At 37.7% G+C, this 27,059-nt stretch overlaps 1 protein-coding gene across 12 annotated transcripts in view; it reads right to left on the reverse strand.

The window, feature by feature from the left end:
- Positions 1–3,176: 3,176 nt before the first annotated feature.
- Positions 3,177–27,059, reverse strand: part of LOC104605507 (type IV inositol polyphosphate 5-phosphatase 3-like) — a 54,100-nt gene continuing 30,217 nt past the window's right edge. For all 12 annotated transcript variants that reach the window (XM_088889021.1, XM_088889025.1, XM_088889006.1 and 9 more), the window contains 5 exons: positions 21,252–21,436; positions 17,390–17,498; positions 9,023–9,165; positions 4,552–4,786; positions 3,177–3,491 (listed from right to left, as the gene is read on the reverse strand). In XM_088889021.1, the coding sequence (XP_088745147.1) occupies positions 3,483–3,491; positions 4,552–4,786; positions 9,023–9,165; positions 17,390–17,498; positions 21,252–21,436 (681 nt within the window). In that variant the 3' untranslated portion in view covers positions 3,177–3,482. The remainder of the gene's footprint in view (positions 3,492–4,551; positions 4,787–9,022; positions 9,166–17,389; positions 17,499–21,251; positions 21,437–27,059) is intronic.

The raw sequence follows: 27,059 nt of genomic DNA on the forward strand, positions 1-27,059 counted from the left end.
CACAATTTTTGTTTTTTTTTTTTGAAGAATGAAAACGAACAACATAGGACGCTTGTCAATTTGAAAAGAATTCATTTTTAGGAAAAAAGTGTTTGGTTCATAGCAATATTTTCTCATTCTGCCTATTTTTATCCATTCTTGTCCATTTTAGAATTTCATTTCAGGTAAGAATGAAGAAGAATGAGAATTGAACAAAACATGACCTAAATCACTAACAACATATTAGTTGCTCATGAGATGATAAATACAATGAGGAAGAAGAAAGGAAAAAAAAGGGCTGATGGCCTACGAGATTGATATAGAAAAGGCATATGACATGCTAGAATGGGAATTTATAAAAAAATATTACAAAGTTTGGTTTCCATGATAAATGGATCAATTGGGTGATGCAATGTGTTACTACAGTATCCTTTCAGGTTTTGATCAATGGATCATCCACAAAAACTTTTAAAATTTAAACCAACAGGAGGAGAATGAGACAAAGAAATTAAAAACCAAAAACGTATGGGGTAAGATGCTCCCCTGTTTCTGAGTTTTGAAACCTCTGGGCTCTTTTAGACATTGGAAAACATACCTTCGTAGCAAAGCTTGTTGAATATGTTTTATCGGAACAGATCCAGACTCGTGAAGTGAGTGTTAGTGTGTTACTTATTTTGCCAATAGACCAAAAGTCTTAATATTGATAATTAGTGACAGATAAACAAATTCTAATACATGACATGTAATTGATCAATTTATTATTTTTTTCTTTGGTTCCATGAGTGCTACCCAAACCACTAGGAGGTGGCTAGTGGCTACTATCCCCTGTTTAATGTGGGCCAGCACGATCCACGCTGCCTGGTCCAGAACCCCTCACAAGGGAAGCCCGGCACTAGGCTTGTGGGCCTGTGCTGTTTCGTGCTGAGCCATAGGTGGTACGACTTTTCTTAGAAAATTGAAAAAAAAATAATGAAAAAGTTAAAATAAATTAACAAGATAAATAAGGAATTGGAAACAAAATTTTATTCTATATTTTGATGTATACAATTATTTAATTTATATATGAAATTAAACCAAATTGAAAAATTACAAAAAAATTGGAACTAATTAACAATACTATTGTTGTTAATAAGGCTCAACTTGGAAAGAGTATAAATAAATATGTGTATATTATATTGTAAACTTTGTATTTATATTATACATATTTGTATTTGTATTTGTACTCTTTTCAAATTGATCCTAAATATATATATATATATATATATTATTCTCCACCCATACAATGCAGGACCCATTAAGCTATTGTATTAGTACTTCTAATGTTTCTACTGTGAAACATTTTGGGTTAATGAAATTGGCATACAACTGTTATTTGAATCTGTTTATAGTTGAAAGTTGAAACAGACATACCTTAAAATGCATGCCTGAAAGACTGCTTGTTCAGTGCTGAAATTAATGATTCATAATGTTATGAAACAATACATATCTTTCACCAATTTGTATTGATCAACCCAAAATGTTTTAAGTAAAAACAATAATGGTACCAAACACAGACTTGGCTGGTGAGTGTTTGGTAATTCCTCGATGATCATCAATTCTGAGGACGCCTTCAGTAGAAATTCTGTTGATTTGGCATTGTTTTATATATTTCTTCAGAAATAGTGTTCACTTTCTCTGATTAAATGATAGATCATGTCATGTGAGAGATCTGATTGTGGTATGCAGAAACACTGTTCCCAAATACAAATTGATGGTTTCACAATTAATCTTTGCATTGTTCTGTAAAAGAAGCGCATCAACATGTCTAGTCAATGGGGTCAGGGCTCAGGAAGCAGCATGGAGGAGTCAGTCCCGCAGAAATGTCTATATGGAAAAATATTGCTACTAATGAAAAATCATGTCCCAATGAGAACATTATAGAACAGCCCAGAACCATCAGTAAAGCAAATTAGCAGAACCTCCTCCCCTCTTCCCAATGCATTCCTTAGGCCAAAAGTTAGCATGATTCAGCGTTTCAATTTTAAATAATCTCTAGTCTGCCTTACTGTTTTAAGAATTGAGACTATGTTAGTTGTGAAAATGGAGGGGTAATGTAATTTTTTTCTCCCAAGTCAATTTTATAGATTCCAAATGGAAAAATTCCAGAGGCCCTGAACTAGCTTGTTTTTGATTTCTGCTCTTTTAAGCTTCAAGGTGAATGAAAAATTAGCACGAAGCAATTACTAGTAGAGTAACATAGATTCAATGTTTTAAAACGCATAGACATGATGTGTAGTTTAGAGAGCTTGAGCACAAGGAGGTATTAGTGTTGTGTAGATGTTCTGTATGTTTTTGTTATGAGCTTATGTGGTTGGGATCATATGTAGAGCACAAGGAGGTGTTTGTTATGGGCTTATGTGGTTGGTATCAAGGAGGTATTAGTGTTGTGTAGATGTTATTTTCTTTTTTTTTTTTTTTTTTTTTTTTGAGGTCTAGGGCACAGGTGTGGGGGTGGAGCTGCCGGCTGCGAACAAGCAAATCCATACAATGTTATTCTATTTTTTTGATAATAAAATAAAATTTATCAAAAGAAAAAGAAGTACAAAGGAGAGTGATCAAAAGTTGCTCAAGAGAGAAGAAAAAAACAAACTCCCAAACAAGAAATTCAACCCAAATGCACCTCAACAAAAAAAACAGCAGAAACCCAAAAGCCCAACAATCCACCTAGAACAAAGCCCCACAACCAATAACCCCAAGCAGCCTAAACCAAACACAGCCTCAAAGCCAGCACAATCAAACCCACTTCAAACTCCACAAGAATAATACCCTTTCTCAACAAGACCAAGAAGAAAACCACCCTAAAAATCTGTGACCTTTGAAAGCAAAACATTTCGATGCTTTCTCTATTTTATCAAGTCTTTTCCTTGCTAAAACAAGTACAATGACATTCTAATGATACTATAATAAACAAATTTGGGGAGTTTGCATTCTCTGGATTATATTAATATATAACGGAAGTGTACGCCTCATACACCTTTAGGCTGTAAGTAGTGTACACCTCTACGCTGGAGGCATACACTTCAATTGTTTGTATGCTTTTAGGCTGCGCCTCCAGGCATTTTCTTGCCTGAAAGAAGACAGATCTTTTGGCTTGTAAACGTGCAACTTGATTAGGTTGAACAAAACATATTTTTAACGCAAATGGCGAGGATAATGCATAAAAGAAAGGTTGAGATGATAGCCTAAGATTGAGATGTCACAACATATTCAATACAAACATACATGTTGAGACAACTGACAACACACTGGATGCCATTTGTCAACGGATTTACTTCAATAGTTTTGTGGGCATTTATATATACACATTTAAGATAATAACATAACACCTTCTGTAGCATGATGATCATAACAAAGAATGGGTATAAAAATGAATAACAGATGTAAGAACTCTGGGGGTCAAGAAGACCACTCGCTACCCCGAGTATGTATATCTTAAAGAGTTTCGTTCTGTATAATGTTCTGAATTATATATCCTACACCAGAAAGGAAACAATATATATCAATAGTGAGAATGGAACCTGACAATGTGTGTGTGTGTGTGTGAGAGAGAGAGAGAGAGAGGTTGTGTTTAGAAACGAGTAACAACATTGGCCTTATCATAGTTACAGAACGATCCACGCATGGAACAAGAACTACCATCATGAAGTTGAGCTAGAACTCAAATGGATACAAATTGCCAGATCTGATTCTTGGTTCTTAGATTGGAGATCAACTCTTTGATGTAGATTTTTTACTCACCTTGGCACAAGGCTGGAGTGGAGTTGGCATGGAGTCATGTCTCAATTTTAGATCTTATTAATATGTAATTTTATAAGTTATTCAACATGTAAATTATATAACAATGTGATTATATTTTGTTTTATAATGCATCTTTACATTTCAGTAAATCAGAAATTGATAAACAAATAGTCAATCTAGTACTTACGAAAAATTGGATGTGCATTCCATTTAAGTAATTATTACTTTATTTGAGTCTCATAGGAAAGGACACAAATGTTATTTACAGTGCTAGTAGCTTGCCCTAGTAAGTTTGATCTTCTTCTTATCCCTTTTTTCTCTTCTAGGTATCTTTTGTACAAAATTAGTTGTTTTTTTTTTTTTGATAATTGAATTCACGTTAAAGGTTTTTTGTACAAAATTAGTTGTTAGTAATCTAGTGGTCTTTTTTATATCTGATCTTCTTGTATTGCATACTTTTTTTATAATCCCTTCTTGTAACTTATTTCTTTCTTTTTACCATGTTATTCATTGGTCTGGGACCAAGGATGATGTTGGGGGGAGGGGGGGTAACAGAATGAATCTTGATCATCTATTCCTAATAAAATGGACATGGTTAGAAATAACACTAATATCTTGGTACCAACAAACAAAATTTTTTGGTTGAAACCAACAAATTATCATACAGAAAAAACAAAGGACATACTTCAAATATTCTACAAACTGGGGTTCAGGAAGAAACAACTTTGATTGCTTAGGAGATTAGGAATATTCCGTCATTTCTTTGAGCATGCTAATATATTAAAAGATATTTACCTCTCCAAATCTTGAACGGTTCATCCCACTGTTAACCTCTATATCTGTCATAACTTCCTCAGCTTTTAGCTCTGCATCTGTCAATGTAAGAGCTCTTTGTAGCTTTTTGTGACAGAAGACCTCAACCTCAGCCATGTAAATGGCAGTCACAGGCCGATGGTCAGAAAGCATCTGCTCAGTCCTCTTATAAGTCAATAGCCTCATTCCATTTCCAAATGCAAGAACACGGTCACACCTGAATGATGAACACACATCACAATTAAGAAGAATATGTTGAAATATAATTTTATGCAGCTAGACATGCTTAAATATGGATCAGCAGCAGGATTTGGAATATCCACATATATGAAAATATGATTTTGGTATAATTAGAAGGATAGGTTTACATTTAACATGGTGGAAGATCAGGGATATGGTTTATCTCAAATTCCTCTGACACACCCTACACCTCTGTGATAATAAGGTACAGAGTGGGGGGTAGGTTAATTAATCAGATTTTTTATTTATAGTGCAAAACTAGCTAGAAATTTCCTTAAATTTGTTTACAAGAAAAAGCTTGCTAATATAGAAAACTAAGAAAATTAAGACAATAACAGAATCAATAGGCCACTCAGGTGAAGGAACCAACTAAAATTTGCCTCAAAATGTCTAAATAAAGACTGAAGTCCTTAAGAGAATGGAGCTATTAAGTTCAACCTTGATGGTTTTTAACTTGTGAACCATGGGCCATTTTAGAGGCTATGGTGGATAGATTGTTTTGGTATTGTAAACCTACTAGTGTTGGTGATTCTATTAAAGTGGAGAGTTTGCCCTTATTCTGAGACCTTGGGCTGATGTACTCCCTAGTCCTTAAGTTATGATTAAGCTGAGTAATAGGGTAATTTCTATTCATTTGGATGCCCTTGAATGTTTGCATCATCATGTCAGGGAATTGGTACCATTTGCTACCAAAGTGAACATTTCATTTAAATGGCTTCCAAATTTTGTTGCCCTTTTGGTACAGTCCTAGGGTAGAGAAGCAAGAAACGACTTGGAGGGTTGTTTATGCTTTCTTCTTTCTTGTCTTCTAATAAATTATTTTTGTTATTGATAAAAAAATAGAAAAATAAAAAGAATTATGATTCCTGTACTAGTTTAACATTGAAAATTCTTTTCTATATGCTGATCATGTATAGATGATTTGCAAAGATTCTGATGTATCCCAATTCTCAGCATCGGAGAATTAGTAGGTAAACCAATGAGTTTTCAGAGTGAATCTGATGGGATGGGAGATCCATCATATGGATAGCCGAACCCTGCAGGTAGGTAGGGCGAAATTTCAAAAATCTCCCTCCCATGTGGCAATCACATTCCCTGTTTTAGAAAATCTGCATTTTCGATGATCAATCTTGAACCTAAACCGGACCAGATCTGAAACCAAAAGGTAGGAGAGGGATATACCTGATATAGAGTAACAGTAACTCCCAACGAAGGTGTTCACGCCCAAGGAAAACGCCAAAGACTGCCCCCACTGAAGATGACACAGCGTAGGGTGGAGCAGAATCAGCAGGTGGTTCTTCAGCAAGAATTCGATGGAGGGTGAGTGAGCACGACTTCAGATCAGTTTTTCACAAAAAACTGATATCAAGAACGTTTCTTGATCGCTCCTACAGGTGGAGAACGAACTGGCAATGGCAGCAGCAGGAGGAGAAGGCAAGAGCAGAAGATGGCGTTAGTCTTAGTGGAGCTGTCTTCTCTCTTGTGTCTGTAATCAGAATTGAGTGAACTGGGGTGTGCCCCTTTCCTCCTTTTATAGCCTTAAAGAGAGATCCTCCTAATCCTATTAGGAGTTTCCTAATCCAAATCCTTATTTGGATCTGGACTCTCTTTAAGAGATAAGGATAATCCCTTATCTTATCTACAGAATAAGATCAACCCTCCTAATCTCACTAGGAGTTTCCTGATCCAAATCTTTATTTGGATTTGGACTCTCTGAGTGGATAGGGAGTTATCCCTAACCTATCTGCTGATCTAAATCCCAGAGCCGCCCCTCTTTAATTAATCAAATTAAACCAGTTCGAATTGGGCTTTAAGCCCATTAAGTCTATGCGCTCATTCGGCCTCCAAACTGCTGCCCAGTTGGGTATCCTTGTATGGCGTGGGACCCAAACATTGATCTACACATCAGCCAGATGGGTTCAACCTAGCCTCTCTTACAAGGCTTGGCCGAATTCACTATAGGAGACAGTGAACCCCTGAGCCCATCACCATGGGCTCTTAATGGGCCCAACACTTACACTAAGTGGTCCCTGGGTCAAGCCACCTTATAAAAACCCAAGGACTGTGGGCAGAAGCAAGATTAGCCCATCAGGTATTACCCTCAATGGTCTTACACTTAACCTCTCAGCCCATAATGATCAAACATTGCCCGACAAGAGATGACCTCTCCCTCGGCTGCAAGGAACAATGCTGCACTCTCTACTCACATGGATCCCGGGAATTAAAACCTTTTGCAAACATTTTGAAACCATAATATATATATATATATATGTATGTATGTATATCTTTATATAAATATATTTTACAAAACAAATTTCAACGGTTAAAATCGGTTGCCGGCAGCTTTGGTTTCCATCAGAGAGAGTGCATCCCCAATCATTCACTTTGTCCGACAAAGGGGCTGATTCTGTCACTATGATCACCCACTCAGATGAATTCTCAGACTGTCCCAACATACCCAGGTTTTGACCCCCTCTAAGGATTTCACTGATTGACATATCAAAGATAGCTCAATCCGACACCTAGTGCAGTATCATAATCGAGTCTAGGGGTTAGGTGTAACATTCCAGTTTTGCCCATCAATCTCCAAGGTCTAGGGAAATACTAGAATTCTGGTCCGGTTCAGGGTTTCAAGAAAACCCACACTGCATGTACCTCAGATCTCACCCTAGCAGCTGAGACAAGCCACCCGAACCAACTTGGCGGCACATCAGTGTCAGCCTTGGCAGGATAAATCTCCCCAGATCTATCCAATAGCTATGAAGATTCTAAACTAACACGAGTCTCATATGTGTCCTGTTTAAGGGTATTACACAGAAACACACCATAATAACATGAATCAAATATGTACTTTATTCATTTACATTAAATGTCATAAAGTACATCATTCTGATTGGAGCTAAGGGCATACATTGTCTAACAAAATCTACTCCAGTCAAAATCCAATGTTGACTGACACTAGACATGTATTTAGACTGATTTGCTTGGCAAACAACTATAGCAGGTTGTAATGCAATGTTAGAGTTAGATAATTATGTTTCTGAAAAATGGATTTTTGCTATAGAAACCTAGCCACATGTAAGTATTTTCAGATGATCTTATTATAGTGGCATATGAAGCAAATTACTGATCATATAGAAAGTCAAAATGTTGCCTATCTGATGCTTTTTTTGGAAAGAATCAAGCATATGGAAATTCATTATCATATCATTTCAAATGAATAAGTAATGGGCTACAGGGTGCAAGATCAAGACTAGTGCTCTAAGAGTCCATTCCTCTCACTTTATTTTAGACCTCAGTTATCTAAATACTGGGGGATGGGCTATACCCTGTTGGGTAGCCCCATGAACCCAAAAACAAATAATCTCCAAATGTTGGGATCATTAGAAAGCTTATTCAGTTTTCTATCAGAATAGCCTAATATCACGTATAGACAAGATTTAATCAAGTAGTTACCAATTTAGGAACAAAATATGGGTCTGTAATGGATATATCTACTTTAGGCATATTATGGTCATTGTCTAATAACTTACACTAGATGAATGATTAAGATTCATAAGGTAGGGGTTAAGTTAGGCCTTAGAATTTTTATTTCCTACAAATAGATGATATAAAAGCACTTTAAGGGAGTTTTATCTATTTATGATAAAAAGAAAGTTTTTTCTCTTGGCTTTTAGTTTCTCTGGAAACTTTTGGAACTGCTTGGGTTAGCATCCTTTAGGATGTTTTCCTTTGTTTTCTATCTAAGAAACCCAAGTTTTAATGGTGCTTGAAGTAATTTTACATCATTTTCCTGCTTCTTAGAAAAGGGTGTCATTTTTCACTTGCATCATTTGCAGTCTTGAAGGACCATTAGAACCATGGGCTGGCAATCCTGAGAATGCAAGCGTTGTAATAGCAAATGTTGAAAGGTGTAAATAAATAAAGAAAGCAATAAATACAAATAAGGCAACCTGGAATAATAGCATATTTGTAATAGGTCACTGTAGGTATATGAAAAATTGAACAAAGCAAATAGCTGAAATAATATAAAAAATCATTCTATAAATAGGCATTCATATGGATGAACAAATCAAGAAAATAACTAGAAATTAACAGCAAGACATGTGCGTTTATAGGAGTTGATCTGAAAGCAAATGAACATCAATAGAAATACTGATGCAAAGATAAAAAAAAAAGGTGAAATAAAGCTGAGAAAGTTGCAGGTACATGCCATGCTGGAGTACGCTTCCCAGCCTTTGGGTCTTCTCCACAGTACTTCTCTGAATTGTCCTCATATTTGTATGTAGGTGGAAAATTTAAGGTACCTTCTATCCATCCACCAAATGTATGGCCTTCTCTTATTTCTCTTAGAAGCTATCATAATAACATAAAAGAACTTCAGCACAGCCAGCAATTGAAATTTAATTGTCATCAAACAAAAAAAAAGTATTTGATTGATAAGCTTAAATAAACATGGTGGAACTTCATCAAAAGAATGTTAAACTTCGTGTAAGAAGATACTCCTTGGTAGTCCTAGTGTTCACCGACTTTTAACTAAGGCCTAGAGGGATGTTTGGTACCATGCCAAAGTCCAATTCTGGTTGGTTACGAAACATGCCACGGCATATACACGTTCTTTTAATGGCATGTCTTGTTTTAGAATGAGCTGAGCTTGGTTCCAAAACCCAAAATCTCACAGCATTCCATCCATGGTATTTTATTGTGTTCCAGAATGAGCTACACCCTCCACCCGTAATTCTGCTTCTCAACTACACAAAACCCTTACTTCAATTTTACTGTTGCAAGTCTCTACCGACTCTATGTCTCTCTTTCTAATCCCCCAAAAAAAGTCTCTATGCACTTCTTTTCTCTTGAGCTTTGAGAGGAGAACCTTCATTGAAGAAACCATATCATCGTTTACTCTGTGCTGAAGGTATGCCACATGCTTTTTCCCTCTCATGCTCTCTCTCTGCACTACTTTTTGGATTCATCAAGAGTCCTTTCTCTTCCTTTTTGATTATACAGAATCCAATTTCTCTACTTTATTTTTGGTTGACTTTGCTCTTGTCTGTTCTATTTTGAGATTATAAGGACTGAATCTGTTCTGGGTTTCTCAAATTATTGTTTTTCTTTTGCAAAACATCAGCCAAGAACAAACAGGGTTAAAGAGACATATAACCAATTTCTTCCTGCTTTCTCTACTGGATATTCAAGATGGATTCTGTCTTTTTTTCTTGTTTATTTAAATGGATTCTATTCCAGCCTCTTGTTTCTCTCAACCATTTCATGGGTTGCTAAAAAAGTTATTGAAAAGTAATATAGAAATTAGAAAGCTCAATGACAACAGAATACCAGTCTTGTGGTAAAGTTCCAAGTTCAAGCTGTAAATGAATTTAAAATAATAATGTTTATCAATAATAGAAACTAATATTTCATTAACTTAAAAAATTTATAATACAGTCTTGAGTCTCTTGACTTATTGTCTTGGGCTTCTCTTCCAGTATGGTTCGGGTCCACCTTCTCTAGCAGTTTGGACTCTTAGCTTTTATGACTTTTAGTTGTTTATATTATCAATAATGGCAATTTAAATTTTTTTATCATATTGAAGTAATTGCTTAAAGTATTTTTCTAGAATATTTGTAAAATGTACCGACTGATCACAACACGTGGCAAGGCACATGGTCATGTGGTAATCATATAACACTCTAGTTGTCCACATAACAATTATTAAATAAAAGGTAATTTAAGGTAAAAATGGAGCCAAACAAACAAATATAAGAAAAGACCCTGGTTTGATGCTTGATTAATGGTTTTAGATGTAAATTTATGTTACACATTGTTGGGATTCTTTGCTGTAAATTAGCTATAATTTAGGCTACAAATCAGGTGTAATTAGCTATATAAAATTTTCCTTATTTAGAATAGATTAGGCAAGATTTTCTCTTTTAAAATAGGAAACAAGTCCTAACATTTAGGACTCCAATTGTATATAAAGACATGTTCCGCTGGAATAAACAAATAGGTCATTTAAACCTAATTATTCACATGGTATCAGAGCAACCCTAGACGCCTCCTGTTCTTCCCACAGCCGTCCTAGGTCAGTTCTCTATCTACTGCTTTTCCGGCAGCATTCTACACTGCTTATTCCAGCAGTATTCATCAGCCATCCTAGCTTTTGTCTCATTCCCGGCAGCAACAACAAACACCATCCATGACAAACACCAACGAATCCTCCTCCTCAAACGTCGAAACTGTTATGTTCAACAACAATGGCGGAGACTTTACAAACTACTCATCCACACCCATCACCATCTACAAATTGAATGGCCGAAACTACATCCAATGGTCTCAATCCTTCATGTTTCATGTCCGCAGCAAGGAGAAAGAAGATTATCTCACCGGAAATATCACTAAACCAGATGAAAAAGATGCTGGTTATCGGATTTGGAAGAGAGATAACAGCCAAGTTATGTCTTGGCTAGTGAATTCCATGTAGCCACACATAGGAGAGAATTTTCTCCTATATGAAACAGCTGCAGAGGTCTGGGAAGCTGCAAAAGACACTTATTTTCACAAAGACAACACCCCCGAACTGGTGACAATTGAGGGTGTCTTGCATGATCTCCGACAAGGTGATTTATCTGTGACCGAGTATTACAACAAACTCCATCAAAGCTGGCAGCAACTGGACGCTTTTGAAAAATATTCCTGTGATACTACCGCTGATCTCAAACAATACAAGAAGATAATTGAGAATAAGCGGGTCTACAAATTTTGCTTGGGACTAAATTCAAGTCTTGATGCTGTAAGAGGAAGGATGTTTAGCACAAAACCGCTGCCAAGCTTACGTGAAGCATTCTCTGAGGTCCGAAGGGAAGAGAGTAGACGCCATTTGATGCTAGGGATAGAAAAATCAGCTGGTGGTGGTGAGTCATCAGCCTTGGCTGCCTGAAACCAGCAGCAGCCACGCAAAGGGGGAAGGCCATGGTGTGAACATTGCCGCCGCCCTGGTCATACCAAAGAAACCTGCTGGAAACTCCATGGAAAACCTGCTGATTGGAAGCCAAAGACAGCAGCAGAGAAGGAAACTCGAGGCAACATGGCTGGCAGTTCAGAGCAACTTGCAAATTTTAGCAAAGAGGAACTTGATGGACTGAGAAGGCTGCTGCAATCACAGAAAAATCCACCAGTTGTTGGGTCAGGTTCCATAGCTCAAAAAGGTAACTTTCTTAAGGCTTTGACTGTAAAACAAGAGCACTATAAACCTTGGATTGTAGACTCTGGTACTTCCGATCACATGACAAGAGATAGGCGAGTTTTCCACACATATTCTCCTTGTAATGAAACTCTCACAGTTAGAATTGTAGATGGTTCTTTGGCAAAAGTTGAAGGAATTGGTTCGGTTGTGGTATCTAGGGACATAACACTCAAATTTGTTCTATATGTTCCTAATCTAGACTGCAACCTACTCTCCATAAATAAAACTACCCAAGATCTTAACTGTATAGCTAATTTTTCTCCTTATGCCTGTGAATTTCAGGATTTGACTTCGGGGAGGATGATTGGCGGTGCTAGGAGTCATGCTGGGCTCTATCATCTTGAAGTTCAACCGGATTATGTAAGACAATCTCATCTAGGAGTGAGTGAACCTATTTCTTGTCACAATAATTCTTGTGTGTCTGTTAGTGAGTTGAAAAGTGAAAGTGAGAGGTTGGTGATGGTGTGGCATTACAGGTTAGGTCACCCAAGTTTTATGTACTTATCCAAACTTTTCCCAAGTTTATTCAGAAATAAAAGTGCTAGTTCTTTTTAGTGTGAAATTTTTCAATTTGCAAAACACTCTCGCATTTCATACCCAATTCGGCCATACAAAGCATCGAAACCTTTTTCTATGATCCACGTGATGTTTGGGGTCCATCTCAAGTTCCAAATGTCACAAGAGCTCGGTGGTTCATCTCTTTCATAGATGATCACACACGACTCACATGGATTTTTCTCATGAAAAATAAATCAAAAGTTCCTCAAATATTTAAGAATTTCAAAACAATGATTAAAAATCAATTTCAAACTTTTATTCAAATACTTAGAACTGACAATGGAAGAGAGTTTTTTAACTCTAATCTTGGCTCATATCTATCAACTGAGGGAATCATACACCAAAGTTCCTGTGTAGATACCCCTCAGCAAAATGGGATAGCCGAGAGAAAGAATAGACACCTTCTGGACATTGCTAGGTCTCTATTGTTTTCATCAAATGTTCCAAAACGTTTTTGGGGTGAGGCTATACTTACAGCAGCATACCTAATCAATTACTTCCATCCAAAGTACTAGATTTTTCCACTCCAAATCAAGTATTTTTACAACACTTTCCTCAAAGTCGGCTGATTTCCTCTCTTCAGCTAAAAATATTTGGGTGTACTATGTTTGTGCATATCCATCAACAACATCGAACCAAGCTTGACTCTCGATCCACCAAATGTATCTTTATAGGGTACTCTCCCAACCAAAAGGGTTACAAATGCTTTTGTCCTAACAACCAAAAGTTTTATCACACCATGGATGTCACATTTTTTGAAACCAAACCCTATTACCCCAAAACTGATATTCAGGGGGAGAGTTCTAGTCAAAGTCAACCACAAGAATATCAGTTTTTCTTGGATAGCATAAATTACACACCAGAAACACCGAAAACACCTGAAACACCGTCTCCAAGTGTCCAAATTGAACCTGAACCAAAAACACTTGAAACACCTTCTCCAAGTGTCCAAATTGAACCTAAACTGAAACCAACTGATTCTGAATTTCCCGAGATAATTGTCTATCACAGAAAAAGGGGAGAAGCGAAGGAATTAGAGACTCTAGCAGATTCACAGATACTGCCAGCATCTGAACCTGAGGTAAAAGTCCCTACATCTGACTTACAGATTGTGGAGGAAAATTCTGCAGGTACTAGTTTAAGTGATCATGATAATTCCGATGAGAATCTACCCATTGCACTCAGGAAAGGGGTGAGAGAATGCAGAAGTAGGCCATTGTACCATATTGGCAACTATGTGAATTATGAGGGACTATCTTCATCTTACCAAGCATTCACCAGCAAAATCAATGCTATCTCCATTCCTGATTCAATCCAAGAAGCCATGGCTATCCCAGAATGGAAGAAGGCAGTTAATGAAGAAGTTAGTGCTCTAGTGAAGAATGGTACTTGGGAAATTACTGATTTGCCTCATGGAAAGAATGTGATTGGGTGCAAGTGGATCTTCACTGTAAAAACAAAGGCAGATGGTAGTATTGAGAGATACAAGGCTCGGTTGGTAGCTAAGGGATTTACTCAATCCTATGGCATAGATTATGAGGAGACTTTTGCTCCGGTTGCAAAACTCAACACTATTCGAATAATTCTCTCTCTTGCAGCAAATTTGGATTGGCCCCTCCATCAACTAGATGTCAAGAATGCATTCTTGAACGGGAATCTAGAAGAGGAGGTCTATATGGGCATTCCCCAGGGACTACAGAACTCATCAAACATCAACAAAGTTTGTAGACTAAAGAAGTCACTTTATGGTCATCAAACATCAACAAAGTTTGTAGACTAAAGACAGTCTGATAATACAATGTTTGTCAAACATTCTTCAGAAGGACTGATTTTTGCGTTGATTGTCTATGTTGATGATATTGTTCTAATAGGGGATTATACTGAGGAGTTTCCAAGAGTCAAAGAATTTTTGACTAGAGAGTTTGAGATCAAGGACCTAGGTAAACTCACAAACTTCTTGGGAATGGAAGTGGCTAGGTCTAAGTGGGGCATTGCAGTTTCTCAAAGAAAGTATGTACTGGATCTTCTTAAAGAAACATGTATGCTTGGGTGTAAACCTGCAGAAACACCTATGGACTACACTACCAAACTTGGTTGAAATAAAGAAAGTGCTTCTGTAGATAAGGGAAGATATCAAAGGCTTGTAGGGAAGTTGATCTATCTCTCACATACTAGGCCTAACATAGCATTCTCAGTAAGTGTTGTTAGTCAGTTCATGAACAACCCTACTGAAGAACACATGACAACGGTGTACAGAATCTTGAGATACTTGAAAATGGCTCCAAGAAAGGGACTGTTATTCAGAAAAAAACTCAAGTAGGAAAGTGGAATTGTATTTTGATGCAGACTGGGCAGGCTCAATCACAGATAGACGATCCACTTCTGGATATTGTACCTATGTCTAGGGAAATTTGACAATATGGAGAAGTAAAAAGCAAGCTGTGGTGGCTAGGAGTAGTGCAGAAGCGGAATTTCGAGCTATGGCTCATGGTACTTGTGAAAGAATTTGGGTGAAAAGAGTATTAGCCAAATTGAAGATACCTTATGAGGGAACAATTCAGCTACTGTGTGATAGTCAATCTGCCATCAATATTGCTAAAAATCCAGTTCATCATGACCGAACCAAGCATGTGGAAATAGATCAGCATTTTATCAGAGAAAAGATAGAAGGGAAAGTAATCAAGCCTGTTTACATTCCTTCTAATCTTCAGACTTCCGATATCCTAACTAAAGCACTTCCAAGGGCGCATTTTGAAGATCTTAGTTGCAAACTAGGTATGAGAAATATTTACAACCCAGCTTGAGGGGGAGTGTTGGGATTCTTTGCTGTAAATTAGCTATAATTTAGGCTACAAATCAGGTGTAATTAGCTATATAATTGTTTCCTTATTTAGAATAGATTAGGCAAGATTTTCTCTTTTAAAATAGGAAACAAGTCCTAACATTTAGGACTCCAATTGTATATAAAGACATGTTCTGCTGGAATAAACAAATAGGTCATTCAAACCTAATTATTCACACATAAATATTTTCATTTAAAAACACACCACAGTACAGAACACACCTTTTACAGTGGGGTGTTCAAGAACACACTGCCCCACAGCTTGCAGAACATATGGTGTGTTCCCGAACCATGGTTTTGGAACTTCTGGAACACACCACAGTAGGGTGGTGTGCTCTGATATGAACCACACATTTTCCAGCCACAGTAAAGAACAATCCCTATGTGTTTTACCATCTGGTTGATGTTTTATTTTTTGTGCTTTCCAAGAGTTGTCATAAAATATTTCCATTGTCCAAATGTTAACAGTATAAATACATGATTGCAATAATATTTCAAGTTTTTATCTTTTTTCACACTGATAATCACCATAACAGGAAACATTTAATTGTGGCCCCCATCTTCTGAATGAAGAACAGATTTCCAGTTAAGGGTGGGTCCCCAAATATAAGGGAGGAGCAGCGGTGCATCAACCATTGCAGTAAGCTTCGCAATTTTCTTTGAAATCAGTATTTTCTAGTTTCTTGGTTGTGTGGTTCTCTTTCAAAACAGGATTGTTTTGTCACGGTTGTCAAGGTGATGCCTAGGAGAAAGGCGCCTATGAAAGGGTTGCCTTGCTTAATCACCTACTAGCTATTTTGTACATGCTGTTATTATATATTTTTATATTAATTTTTTGAGATTATGATAATAAAAACAGACATTATTAAACTAAATTATTCAGTTTATGAGTTAAAATACAATTTTCTTTTTATTATTTTCTTATTTGCTTGGGTTCAATCAACACATATATTGGCATCTGCTGTCTTGAACCTTTGAATACTACAAAACCTAAACCAATAAGCAAGGAAGAACATCTCAGCCCCTCTATTTTCTGAATTTTCTTTTCTCATTTTCTTCTCATGAATATATTAATTTTCTATGTTTTAAAATGATGTTTAAACATTTTTTACAAAGATTATAGAAAATCACTAGTGAAAGATGGTTTCTGATTGCTATGGAACCTAGGGAATTACCCTAGGGTTCATAGGTTTTACTTTAATGAAAAATCCAATGCTTAGGCGATAAGGTGCCCCTCTACCACTTGTAAGAATCAAGGAGGGGCTGCAGCTTGCGCCTCTCCCTGGGATGTTGTATGAACTCACTCTAAATCTGCTTCTGAATTAATAAATTTATTATCATTCATCAAAAGGTGCCCCTCTACCATGGTTTTCTGTCCCAGTATCAGACCTGGTACTCATAGAAGAATATACCATTCAGCCTATGACCAAAGCTCTATAGCAGCTTGTGGTTGAAATTCAATCTCTTGGCATTTCTTTCTAGAAACTGGCAACTGGAAAGTAACTTATTTTTCTAGTTGACCCATCTCTTTTACCTAGCCTTTTTTACAGGCAATACCAGCTGAACAGTAGCTAAAAATGGCCATTAGTCTATTATACAATGTTGGTCCTAGCTATCTGGGTCTTGGGAGGGGTATACTTTTTAATTATTATTATTATTATTATTTCACAAAGTTACATCATCCCAACAATCAATTGTTCTAACTTCTAGTATTTTCTTTCTAACCTTCTAGAAGGTTCCATTTCCATCTAAAGAAATATACATATGTGCAATTTCACAAATTTTATTTTTATTAAAGAAAGACAAATAATTTTGAGTTATTCTAAAATTGAAATTGAATCATGTTTAATGCTTTAAACATGTTCTATTAGGAAAATCAATGAAAATTATTTAAAGCATCATCAAGTTAAATGACAAAATAGAAGTAAAGGTTCAATAACCTGGTCCCTCTCAGCCAACTCGGACCATTCGTTTTTGGAGATGAGCTCCAGTGTTTTCTCATATGATAAGTTGATACGGTAGTTCAGATCTCCAAACCATATTATCCTTCTGCAAAGAGAATAATTAGACTTAATAATGCAAGTTCTTTCGAAATAGGATTCATGTAGCTGACCCCATATAGTTGGGACAAGGCGTAGATGATGATGATGATGAATAATTTAAGTTCATTACAGGAAAATAGATGGAATGATGAAGAAAAAGAACTCAAAGACTCGGTGAACTGATAAGTACTATTTATTACGAGGGACATGTATGACTACTGCTATCAGTAGTAGGTCTGCTAACAAGTCCAGTTTCTTGCAAGGTTTAGTAAGTAAACAATTTCCAGCAAGAACATTCTTAAGAAGCAGTTATCTATATCAAAGTGTAAATATTCAGACACAAAGAATATAGTGGTGCTTGGTCTTGGCCTATCTAATACATGGACTCATGGAGAATACAATGTTCCCCAAGCATATTGATGCCTGAACACTTTTGATTTGGTATTGCCTGTCCAATAACCCAGTCTTGAACCGTAAGGGGTAGCCCAGCATACCTCTCAAGGTGGACGCCAAAGAAATATCAGGGTCCTTCAATAAACATACTGGACCAACTCCATGCACATGGTTCAACTCTGCAACCTATCTGAACATCCATATTACTATCTCAAGCAGGTCCCACATGCAGTAGGACAACTCCATATAAGTACCCCGATGTGGTGCACACACTAGGGGTGAGCACTATTCAGTTAAAACTGAAAAACCAAACCGAAAATTTTGGTTTCGGTTTTTTTTTGTTAGATAGTGTATGCCCTTAGCTCTAATCATATTGATGTTTGTCATTTATTGTAAATGAATAAAGTGCATAATTGATTCATGTTATTTTGGTGTGTTTCTGTGTAATACCCTTAAACTTGACACATATGAGACTCGTGTTAGTTTAGAATCTTTACAGTCGTTGGATAGATTTGGGGAGATTTATCCTACCAAGGCTGACACTAATGTGCCACCAAGTTGGTTGGGGTGGCTTGTCTCAGCTGCCAGGGTGAGACCTCAAGTACATGCAGTGTGGGTTTTCTTGAAACCCTGAACCGGACCAAATTCCAGTGTTAACCTGGACCTTAGAGATAGATGGGCAAAACTGGAATGTTACACCTGACCCCTAGACTCGATTATGGTACTGCTCTAAGTATCGGATTGAGTTGTCTTTGATATGCCAATCAGTGAGATCCTTAGCGGGGGTCAAAACCTAGGTATGTTGGGACAGCCCGAGAATTCACCTGAGTGGGTGATCATAGTGACAGGATCAGCCCCTTTGTCGAACAAAGTGAATGATCGGGGAAATGCACTCTCTCTGATGGAAACCTAAACTGTAAGATGGCTGGACCCAAGGACCATTTAGTGTAAATGTTGGGCCCATTAAGAGCCCATGGTGATGGATTCAGGGGTTCACTGTGTCCTACAGTGAATTCGGCCAGGCCTTGTAACAGAGGCTAGGCTGAACCATGTGGCTGATGTGTAGACCAATGATAGGGTCCCACGCCATACAAAGAGAGCCAAGCTAGCCAGCATTAAAAAGAAGTGAGCCTGAAAGCTTAATGGGCCTAAAGCCCATTTCGAACTGTGTTAATTGGATTAATTAAATAGGGGCAAATCTGGGTATGGATCAGTAGATTATCCTCTTATCCACTTAAAGAGTCCAGATCCAAATAGAGATTTGGATCAGGGAACTCCTAATTTGATTAGGAATAGCTGATCTTGATCTGCAGATAAGATAAGGGATTATCCTTATCACTTAAAGAGTTCAGATCCAAATAAAGATTTGGATCAAGAAACTCCTAATCAAATTAGGAGATCATCTCTTTAAGGCTATATATAAAGAGCAAGGTGGACCTGAAAATTACATAACACAATATTGACTGTTTCTGCCTTCAGTTCTTTCTCTCCCTGCTCTTGCCACCCTACCCTGTTCGATCTCCATTTCTTGGAACTGATCAAGATTAGATCTTGATATTGCTTATTGCTAGAAGAAACAATTCTGAAGCTGTGCTCACTACTCCATTCAATTCTTGTTGAAGAATCAAAAGTTCTTGGTGAAGAACTACCTGCTGATCCTGCCTCATCCTAAGTTGTGTCATCTTCAATGGAGGGAGGATTTGGCACAGTCTTTGGGCATGAACACCTGCATTGGGAGGAGCATTTTTGCGTGGATTCCGTATCAAGTATACCTCTTCCTAATCTTGGTTTCAGATTTGGTCTAGTTTGGTTACAAAAACGAACGTTGAAAATGCAACTTTCTAAATTGGAAATACGATTCCCAGATGGGAGTAAAAAATTTTTGAAATTTCGCCCAACCTTCCTACAGGGTTCGGCCATCCATATGATGGATCTCCCATCCCTTCAATTTTTTGTTCAGCTTTTGGTTAAGCCGGTTCAGTTAATTCAATTTTTGGTTAATTTGGTTTTTGATTTCAGTTTTTAGAATTAGAAATTTGGTTAACTGAATTAACCGAACTTTCTATTATTATATATAATATATAATATGTAAGCTATAATATATAACATATTACATATTTATATATTAATATATAATAAAATGAAATTTGATTTCATAATATATAATATATACTATATATTATATGTTACAATATATATACTAGAGTATACATTATTAAAATCTGATTTTACCGAAAACCGAACCAAAAATTTCAGTTTCTCTATAATTTGGTTTCGGTTCTTTTAATTTTTTTAGTTGGGTTTTTAACTGAATAAACCGAATGCTCACCCCTAGTCCACACAACATCAGCAACTTCACTTAATGCATAGGCTGTCAGTGTAGCACCCTGAACTAGCATACCTAAGGGTAAAGGGTTCTTTGGCCAACCTCAAGTGCCAAGCCAGGCCAAGTCATGGTTCCAATTAAGGTTGCATTGATAACACGGTGGATGCATACTTTGTAATAGAAGGTTTCAATCACTAAGCTAGATTCCTTTTGTCTTTCCTTCTTTTGATCAGCAAGGGAATTCATTAGGCACTAAGAAAATTAAAGAAAGTATAACAGGTTGGAGCATTCCAACATAACCCAAGAAACACAAGTTTAAACTCTTGCCCAAAAGAACTGAGGTCTATTAACCCCCTGTTTAGCCAATACATCAGCCATTCCATTTGCAGTTCTCCTAACCCAACCAAAGATAGTGTTGAGCTCCCTTGAGTAGTAGGATATCTTCATAAAGGCATGCTTGTACATCCAATGAGCTGAATTGATTTTCCTTCTCCAAGATAAAATTAATTTTGAATTCCCTTCCACAACTATCTCTGGGAATCCAAGCTGTTTTGCTAGTCTAAGTCCTTGCAAGTTGCAACAGTGCTAGCAATTCAGCTTTAATTGAGTCACCATTACCAAATGGCCTGGAGTACAAAGCCACCACCGAACACAAGTGGTTCCTGAAAACATCCCCTATGCTTGCTCTGCCCGGATTACCCATGGAACTCCCTTCTTTTTGTTTTTCCTTGAAAGGTTAACTTTGGAAGAGGCAGAAAGCATCCTAATAGAGAAATTGGAAAGTAAAAGTGTTTAGGAGAATGATACCTAAATTCAAGTAGCTCTACTCAGCTCAACTGGATGACACCTCAATCAGTTAGTTGAATTCCCAAAATGTTTTTAAACATAAAGAGAAAAGAAATACAGGATTCATGACATATGCAGATGAAAAAATGTTTATTATTAGCTAAGACACATTAGAAAAAACAAGGATTGGGAATGTTCATATTAGATGTACATACAAAATAAAAATAAAAAAAAAAAAGTCTTCAATTGACTTACTCATGGTCATGGATGGATTTTGGAAATTCAACACCAGAAACTGAATGAAAGTTTGTCCTCCGATGTATTTCTTGTACATCAGCATTTCTTTTAAGTTCATCCCCTTCTTTTTCACCTGCTGTTAGGTGACTACAGATGAAACAGAAAAGTGTCTGATAGATAGACATGCTAACAGATATGGATCCCTGGAATATATAAAAACTTATCAAGATACAATTAAGTTTACCAATGGATAGATATAAATGATTAATACAGCTCAAGTCAACAACAATTATAATGATAATAATGATGATAGTTGAAATTAATTAAAATTTTTACGTAAATTTATTGAAAATTGAAGTGATTATCACAACCCACCAAAGAACAGAAACAAAATATCTGAACTTGTAGAGAAGTCACATCCTCTGCATCCATGGTGCAGAAAAATTTCTGCAACCACCAATGAAGTTATGCCACATCGTTCTTTTTGAAATTCATTAAACTTAATGGATTCCAGGCTATTAACGGGCATCTGGACTCCAAAAATGCTAAAATACTTAATCCCGCTCTCAGATTTCTATATCCTCTGTCTCGTATTCTCCCCCCCACCTTCTCTATTCTCCCTCGAGCTCCTCTCTCTCCAACAACCACCCGTCTCACTGATGAGAGTGCTGCTGCAACCATGAACCACTGCCAGTTTTGCTCCTCACCAAGTCATTCTTCCTCCAGCTCTGGTTGCTGTTCTCAATCCATCATTTTTCCTCCGCTGCAACTGCAACCACACCCATTGCCAGCTTCTGGCCATTCTCACAATACCAAGCAATAGGTTAGAGCCCTAACCACCATGACCATGCAAGATTTCTCTTTGAGATTGCAACTTCTGTGCAGATGCCTTTCCCACTCCTGGACATATTCTCTCCCAACAAGAGCTTAGAAAACCTTTCCTTCATCATTTTGACTTCTGGAAGCAGAACCCCACTAGTTAAAGTACCATGTTCAGAGTTCATGAGGAAGAATTTTGTCACAAAATGTACAAGTTAAACCAACTCACCGGAGTCTGAACCTCATGAAGCAGTGGATTTCTGTCAACAACTTTGATGGGTTGCTTTGTCTCCAATTTCGCAAAGCCAATGCCATGACTGTTGACAGATTCGGTGATTGGCAAGCCCAAAGTAGTTTGTTCATCAGAACAACTGTTGTCATCAGTGGGTTCTGCTGAAGTTCCAGAATTGGTCCTATAGTATCCAAATGGATCACCGCTCAAAGTAGAGAAGCTGGTGGTTTCCGTGATTGATCTATATCTAACTGATCCCTTGAGGAGAGAGAGGGATGATAACCTGGGTCATAAAGATCACTGGTGTTTGAGAAGCTGTCCATCTTGAATGTCAGAGCTTGACTTTTATCCAATCCTCAGACAACCATATACTACAATACCTCGGCAGGCTCAATTTTCAAGATTTTGGGAAGCATTGCTGGAAAACCACCATTGATACTTAACTGGGAAGAAGATTAAAATTACGAAAGAGTTCACATTCTTTGGTGTGTCTACAATCCAAATAACTTACTGAATTAGCATGAGAAAATTTTGGATATAAAGTAAGCTGTAATAGAATTCCAAAAAGACCAAAAGCTGGAGAACTGGAAGATTTGAAATTCAAGCCAACTGTTGTAAAAAAAAAGAAAAAATCAAAATGGTCCCCCTTTCTTTCCTCACCTCTTTGAACTTGTACTACTTAATGTAGCTGGGGAATGTTTGAAACTGTTTCCCTCCCAAGATACTCTTTTTCTCCCCTCCTGCTTTTCTCCAAACAAATTCATCTCACCACCATTATCAGTGAACACAAATTGTAGCCATCTGATCAGAAGACATGATTCTAGTGATAGAATGAGAATGAAACAGCACATACAGAAGATGACTTGTATCCCTTTTTCAAAGGCTTAGTGAGGAACAGCAGCCAGAGGGCAGAGGGGGGAGAGAGGAGGAAAAAGGGCAGAGATAAATTTGACAATAGGGTTTTAAGTATTTTGGCCTTTTCTTTGGAGTCCACACACCTGTTAACAGTCTGGACTCCGTATTTAATGGATTTAAAAAAAAATGATTGGCATAACTTCATTTGCAGTTGCAGAAAATTTTCTGCACCGTGGGGCGTGGGTGCAGAGGGTGCGAGTTCCCTTGTAGAAGGTGAAAAAAATCAATTTGTCATTGATTGCAACAATCCTGTATATATGCTTTTTTCTTAAACCTTGTGGAAAATGGTGTTATCATTATATAGAATGGCATCTAATGGTCGTAATTACTCTACGTTCAAGTTGAAACTCTACAAGATATGTATACAAACAGATATGGTAAACAAGAAATATATAGTGATTAAGAATTTAACATGTGTTTAAGATAAAACATAGAACTGTAGAAGTTGTTTATGCTCATTGATCTTTAAATGAGAACCTCATTGTAATAAGAGAAAGCAATGTGTATGGTTGTTCTATGTCCAGTTTTCTTTTCAGGAGTCACATTACCAATGGACAAGACAAAATTTATTTAGTAGACACAAATTATGGAGACTGGTCTGCTGTTATAAAAAGAGTTCATAGAAAAATATGATAAATCACTCACTAGGACAAAAGGTTGCCACAAAAAGATGCCATCAGAGAGATATTTTCAAATGTTTCCCATTCAATAAGGCTTCAGCCATTTGCCTGAAGCAGATCTTGACATTGTTGGCAAATTAAGCTCTTACTAATATTATTTCAGTTGTAGACCTAGGGTCTGTAGAAGAAGAAGAGAGAAAAAGGAGAAGAAGAAGAGGGGGGTATCAAAGAGAAGTGTGTGTGTGTGTTACTGTTCACACCCTCAAAATCACTATTTATATTTTGAAGAGAAATTACAAAAAAGCCAATATTGGGTAACCAAATACAAAAGGATGATGAAAAGACTAAAACACCCTTGCCCAAGCATTCTCAACATTCCTCCTCAAGCTGAACATATATGTCAATCATGCCCAACATGAAAAGATTTTTAGCAAACTTTGGATGGTGAACACCTTTAGTGAAGCAATCAGCTAGTTGGTCTTCCAAACTTACAAATGGAAGGCAAATCTCTTTGCTAGCAATTCTTTCTCTAGTAAAGTGTCTGTCCATGTTAATATGCTTTGTACGTGAAGATGAACAAGACTGCTATCAGTCTTGGACACTAAGGAATTTCAGGTTCGAACAGAAGAGAAAGTGAAGAAGAAAGAGGAGAAAGATTAGTGAGAGAGCAGTAGAACACAGGTTTGAAAGGAAGGACAGATTCAGAATGATCTGCCGCCGCCACTTCAATTTAATATTTATATGTTATGCTAGTTACATGAAAGGACATATTTGCCCTTGGTGTTTACATCATAACACTTAACAATATAAAAAAGCTGAAAAGTAAATAACAGAACTAGAATAACAGAATAACATAACAGATAGACTAGGTATATTCTACCCTACGGACAGAGTGGCCCCACACATCAATTTCTCTACACTCCCCCTCAAGTTGGGAGTAAATGTTTATCATTCCCAACTTGGATAGATCCGCTTCTAGCTTCTTTCTTGATACATCTTTAGTGAGGATATCTGCTAGTTGCATACTGGATGTGATGTAAGGGAGGCATATTTCTTGAGATGAGACCCTCTCTCGTACAAAATGTCGGTCAACTTCAATGTGTTTGGTTCTGTCATGCTGCACTGGATTATGTGCTATATTAATGGCTGCTTAATTATCACAATACAGCATCAGAGGCTTCTCATACTCAATACCCAACTCCTCAAGTAGAGATCTTAGCCATAGGATTTCAGCCACTCCGTTGGCCATGGACCTGTATTCTGCTTCAGCACTAGACCGGGAGACAACACTTTGTTTCTTACTTCTCCAGGAGACATTGTTTCCTCCCACAAGGGCACAATATCCTGAGGTAGATCATCTGTCATCAACACTCCCAGCCCAATCGGCATCTGTATAGACCTCCACCTTCATGTGGTTATTGTTCTTGAACAGTATACCCCTACACGGGCATCTCTTCAAGTAGGCTAAAATTCTTTCTGCAGCAAGAAGATGTGTGGTTCTAGGAGAATGCATGTACTGGCTGACAACACTAACAACATAAATAATATCCGGCCGAGTGAGGCAGAGATATAGGAGCTTTCCTACCAACCGCTGGAACATAACTTTGTGTTCAAGCAGCTCCCCACTCTCTGCACTAATCTTGTGGTTCTGTTCAATGGGTGTATCTGCAGGTTTGACACCCAGCTTTCCAGTTTCAGCCAACAGATCTAAAACATATTCCTCTGAGAGACAAAGATCCCCTGTTTAGATCTAGCAACCTCAATGCCCAAAAAATACCGTAGTGTACCCAGATCTTTCACCTCAAACTCTTGATGAAGGAGCTGTTTGAGGGAATCAATCTCATGGCTGTCATTTCCTGTCACCACAATATCATCAACATATACTGCAAGTAGTGTCAGTGAAGACTCCACCCTCTTGATGAACAGTGTATGACCTGACTGGGCCTATACATAACCGAACTTTCCAAGAGCTAGTCTGAATCTGTCGAACCAAGCTCTAGGTGACTGCTTCAAACCATACAATGCCTTATTGAGCCAGCAGACCTTCTTACTTGTCTCTGTATCATAGTATCCAGGAGGCAACTGCATGTAAACCTCTTCCTGCAAGTCCCCATTCAGGAAGGCATTTTTAACATCCATTTGGTACAAAGGCCAAGTGTGGCTTGCTGCAAGAGATAATAGAACCCGAATGGTGGTCATCTTGGCTACCGGGGCAAATGTCTCCAAGTAATCTATACCATAAGTCTGAGTGAACCCTTTTGTAACTAGCCGAGCTTTGTACCTCTCAATGGATCCATCCGCATTGTGCTTCACAGTAAATACCCATCTGCATCCAACTGGTTTCTTTCCTTTAGGCAAGTCAACTAGCTCCCAGGTATTATTTTTCAACAGGGCATCCATTTCAAGTTGCATTGCACCTCTCCACTCCGGGACTGATAGGGCCTCTTGTACTGTTCTTGGAATAGGGACATTGGAAATGGAACTAAGGTAGGACCTGTAGGTAGGAGATAGGCGATCATAGGATAAAAAATGGGAAATACAGTGGGCTGTAGATGTGGTACAATGTCATTTCCCTTTACGGACTGCAATCGGAAGATCAAGGTCATCTGTAGGAGGTGAAATGGCAACGATAGAAGAAGTCTCTGTGGGTCCTGGGACTGTAATGTCTGAACCTGGAGCCGTAGATGAGATTGGAGCTGGCCTGGACTGCTGATGATCGGGATCAACCTGCCTGCACCGCCTGTGATAGACTCTCAACTCCTGATCCCTCTGACCACCCTCACCATTGCAGCTCCCCCTCAACTCCTGATCCCTCTGGCCACCCTCACCATTGCAACTCCCATCACCCAATGGAATAGGTAAAGGAACTACCCCACTCTCACTGCTCTCCCCCTGAAGACAAGGACTTAAACCCCTACTCTCACTGCTCTCCCCCTGAGGAGAAACCCGAGGATAATAGGGTGTCTCCTCAAAGAAAGTGACATCCATGGAGATGAACTTCCTCCCTATGACAGGATCATAGCAGCAATACCCCTTTTGAGTTTGTGCATAACCAAGGAAAATGCATTTGGAGGCCTTGGGTTCAAACTTGGAGTGATGGGGTCTGAGAAGCTGAACAAAGCAGGTACAACCGAATGTTTTAAGGGGAATAGAAAACAACTCCTCATGTGGGTATAGAAGGGAAAAAGGAGATCGCAAATCAAGAACCCGGGAAGGAATCCGATTAATAAGATATATTGC

The sequence above is a fragment of the Nelumbo nucifera genome, chromosome 1 (assembly GCF_055504915.1).
Source record: "Nelumbo nucifera cultivar China Antique chromosome 1, China Antique-T2T, whole genome shotgun sequence".
NCBI lineage: Eukaryota > Viridiplantae > Streptophyta > Magnoliopsida > Proteales > Nelumbonaceae > Nelumbo > Nelumbo nucifera.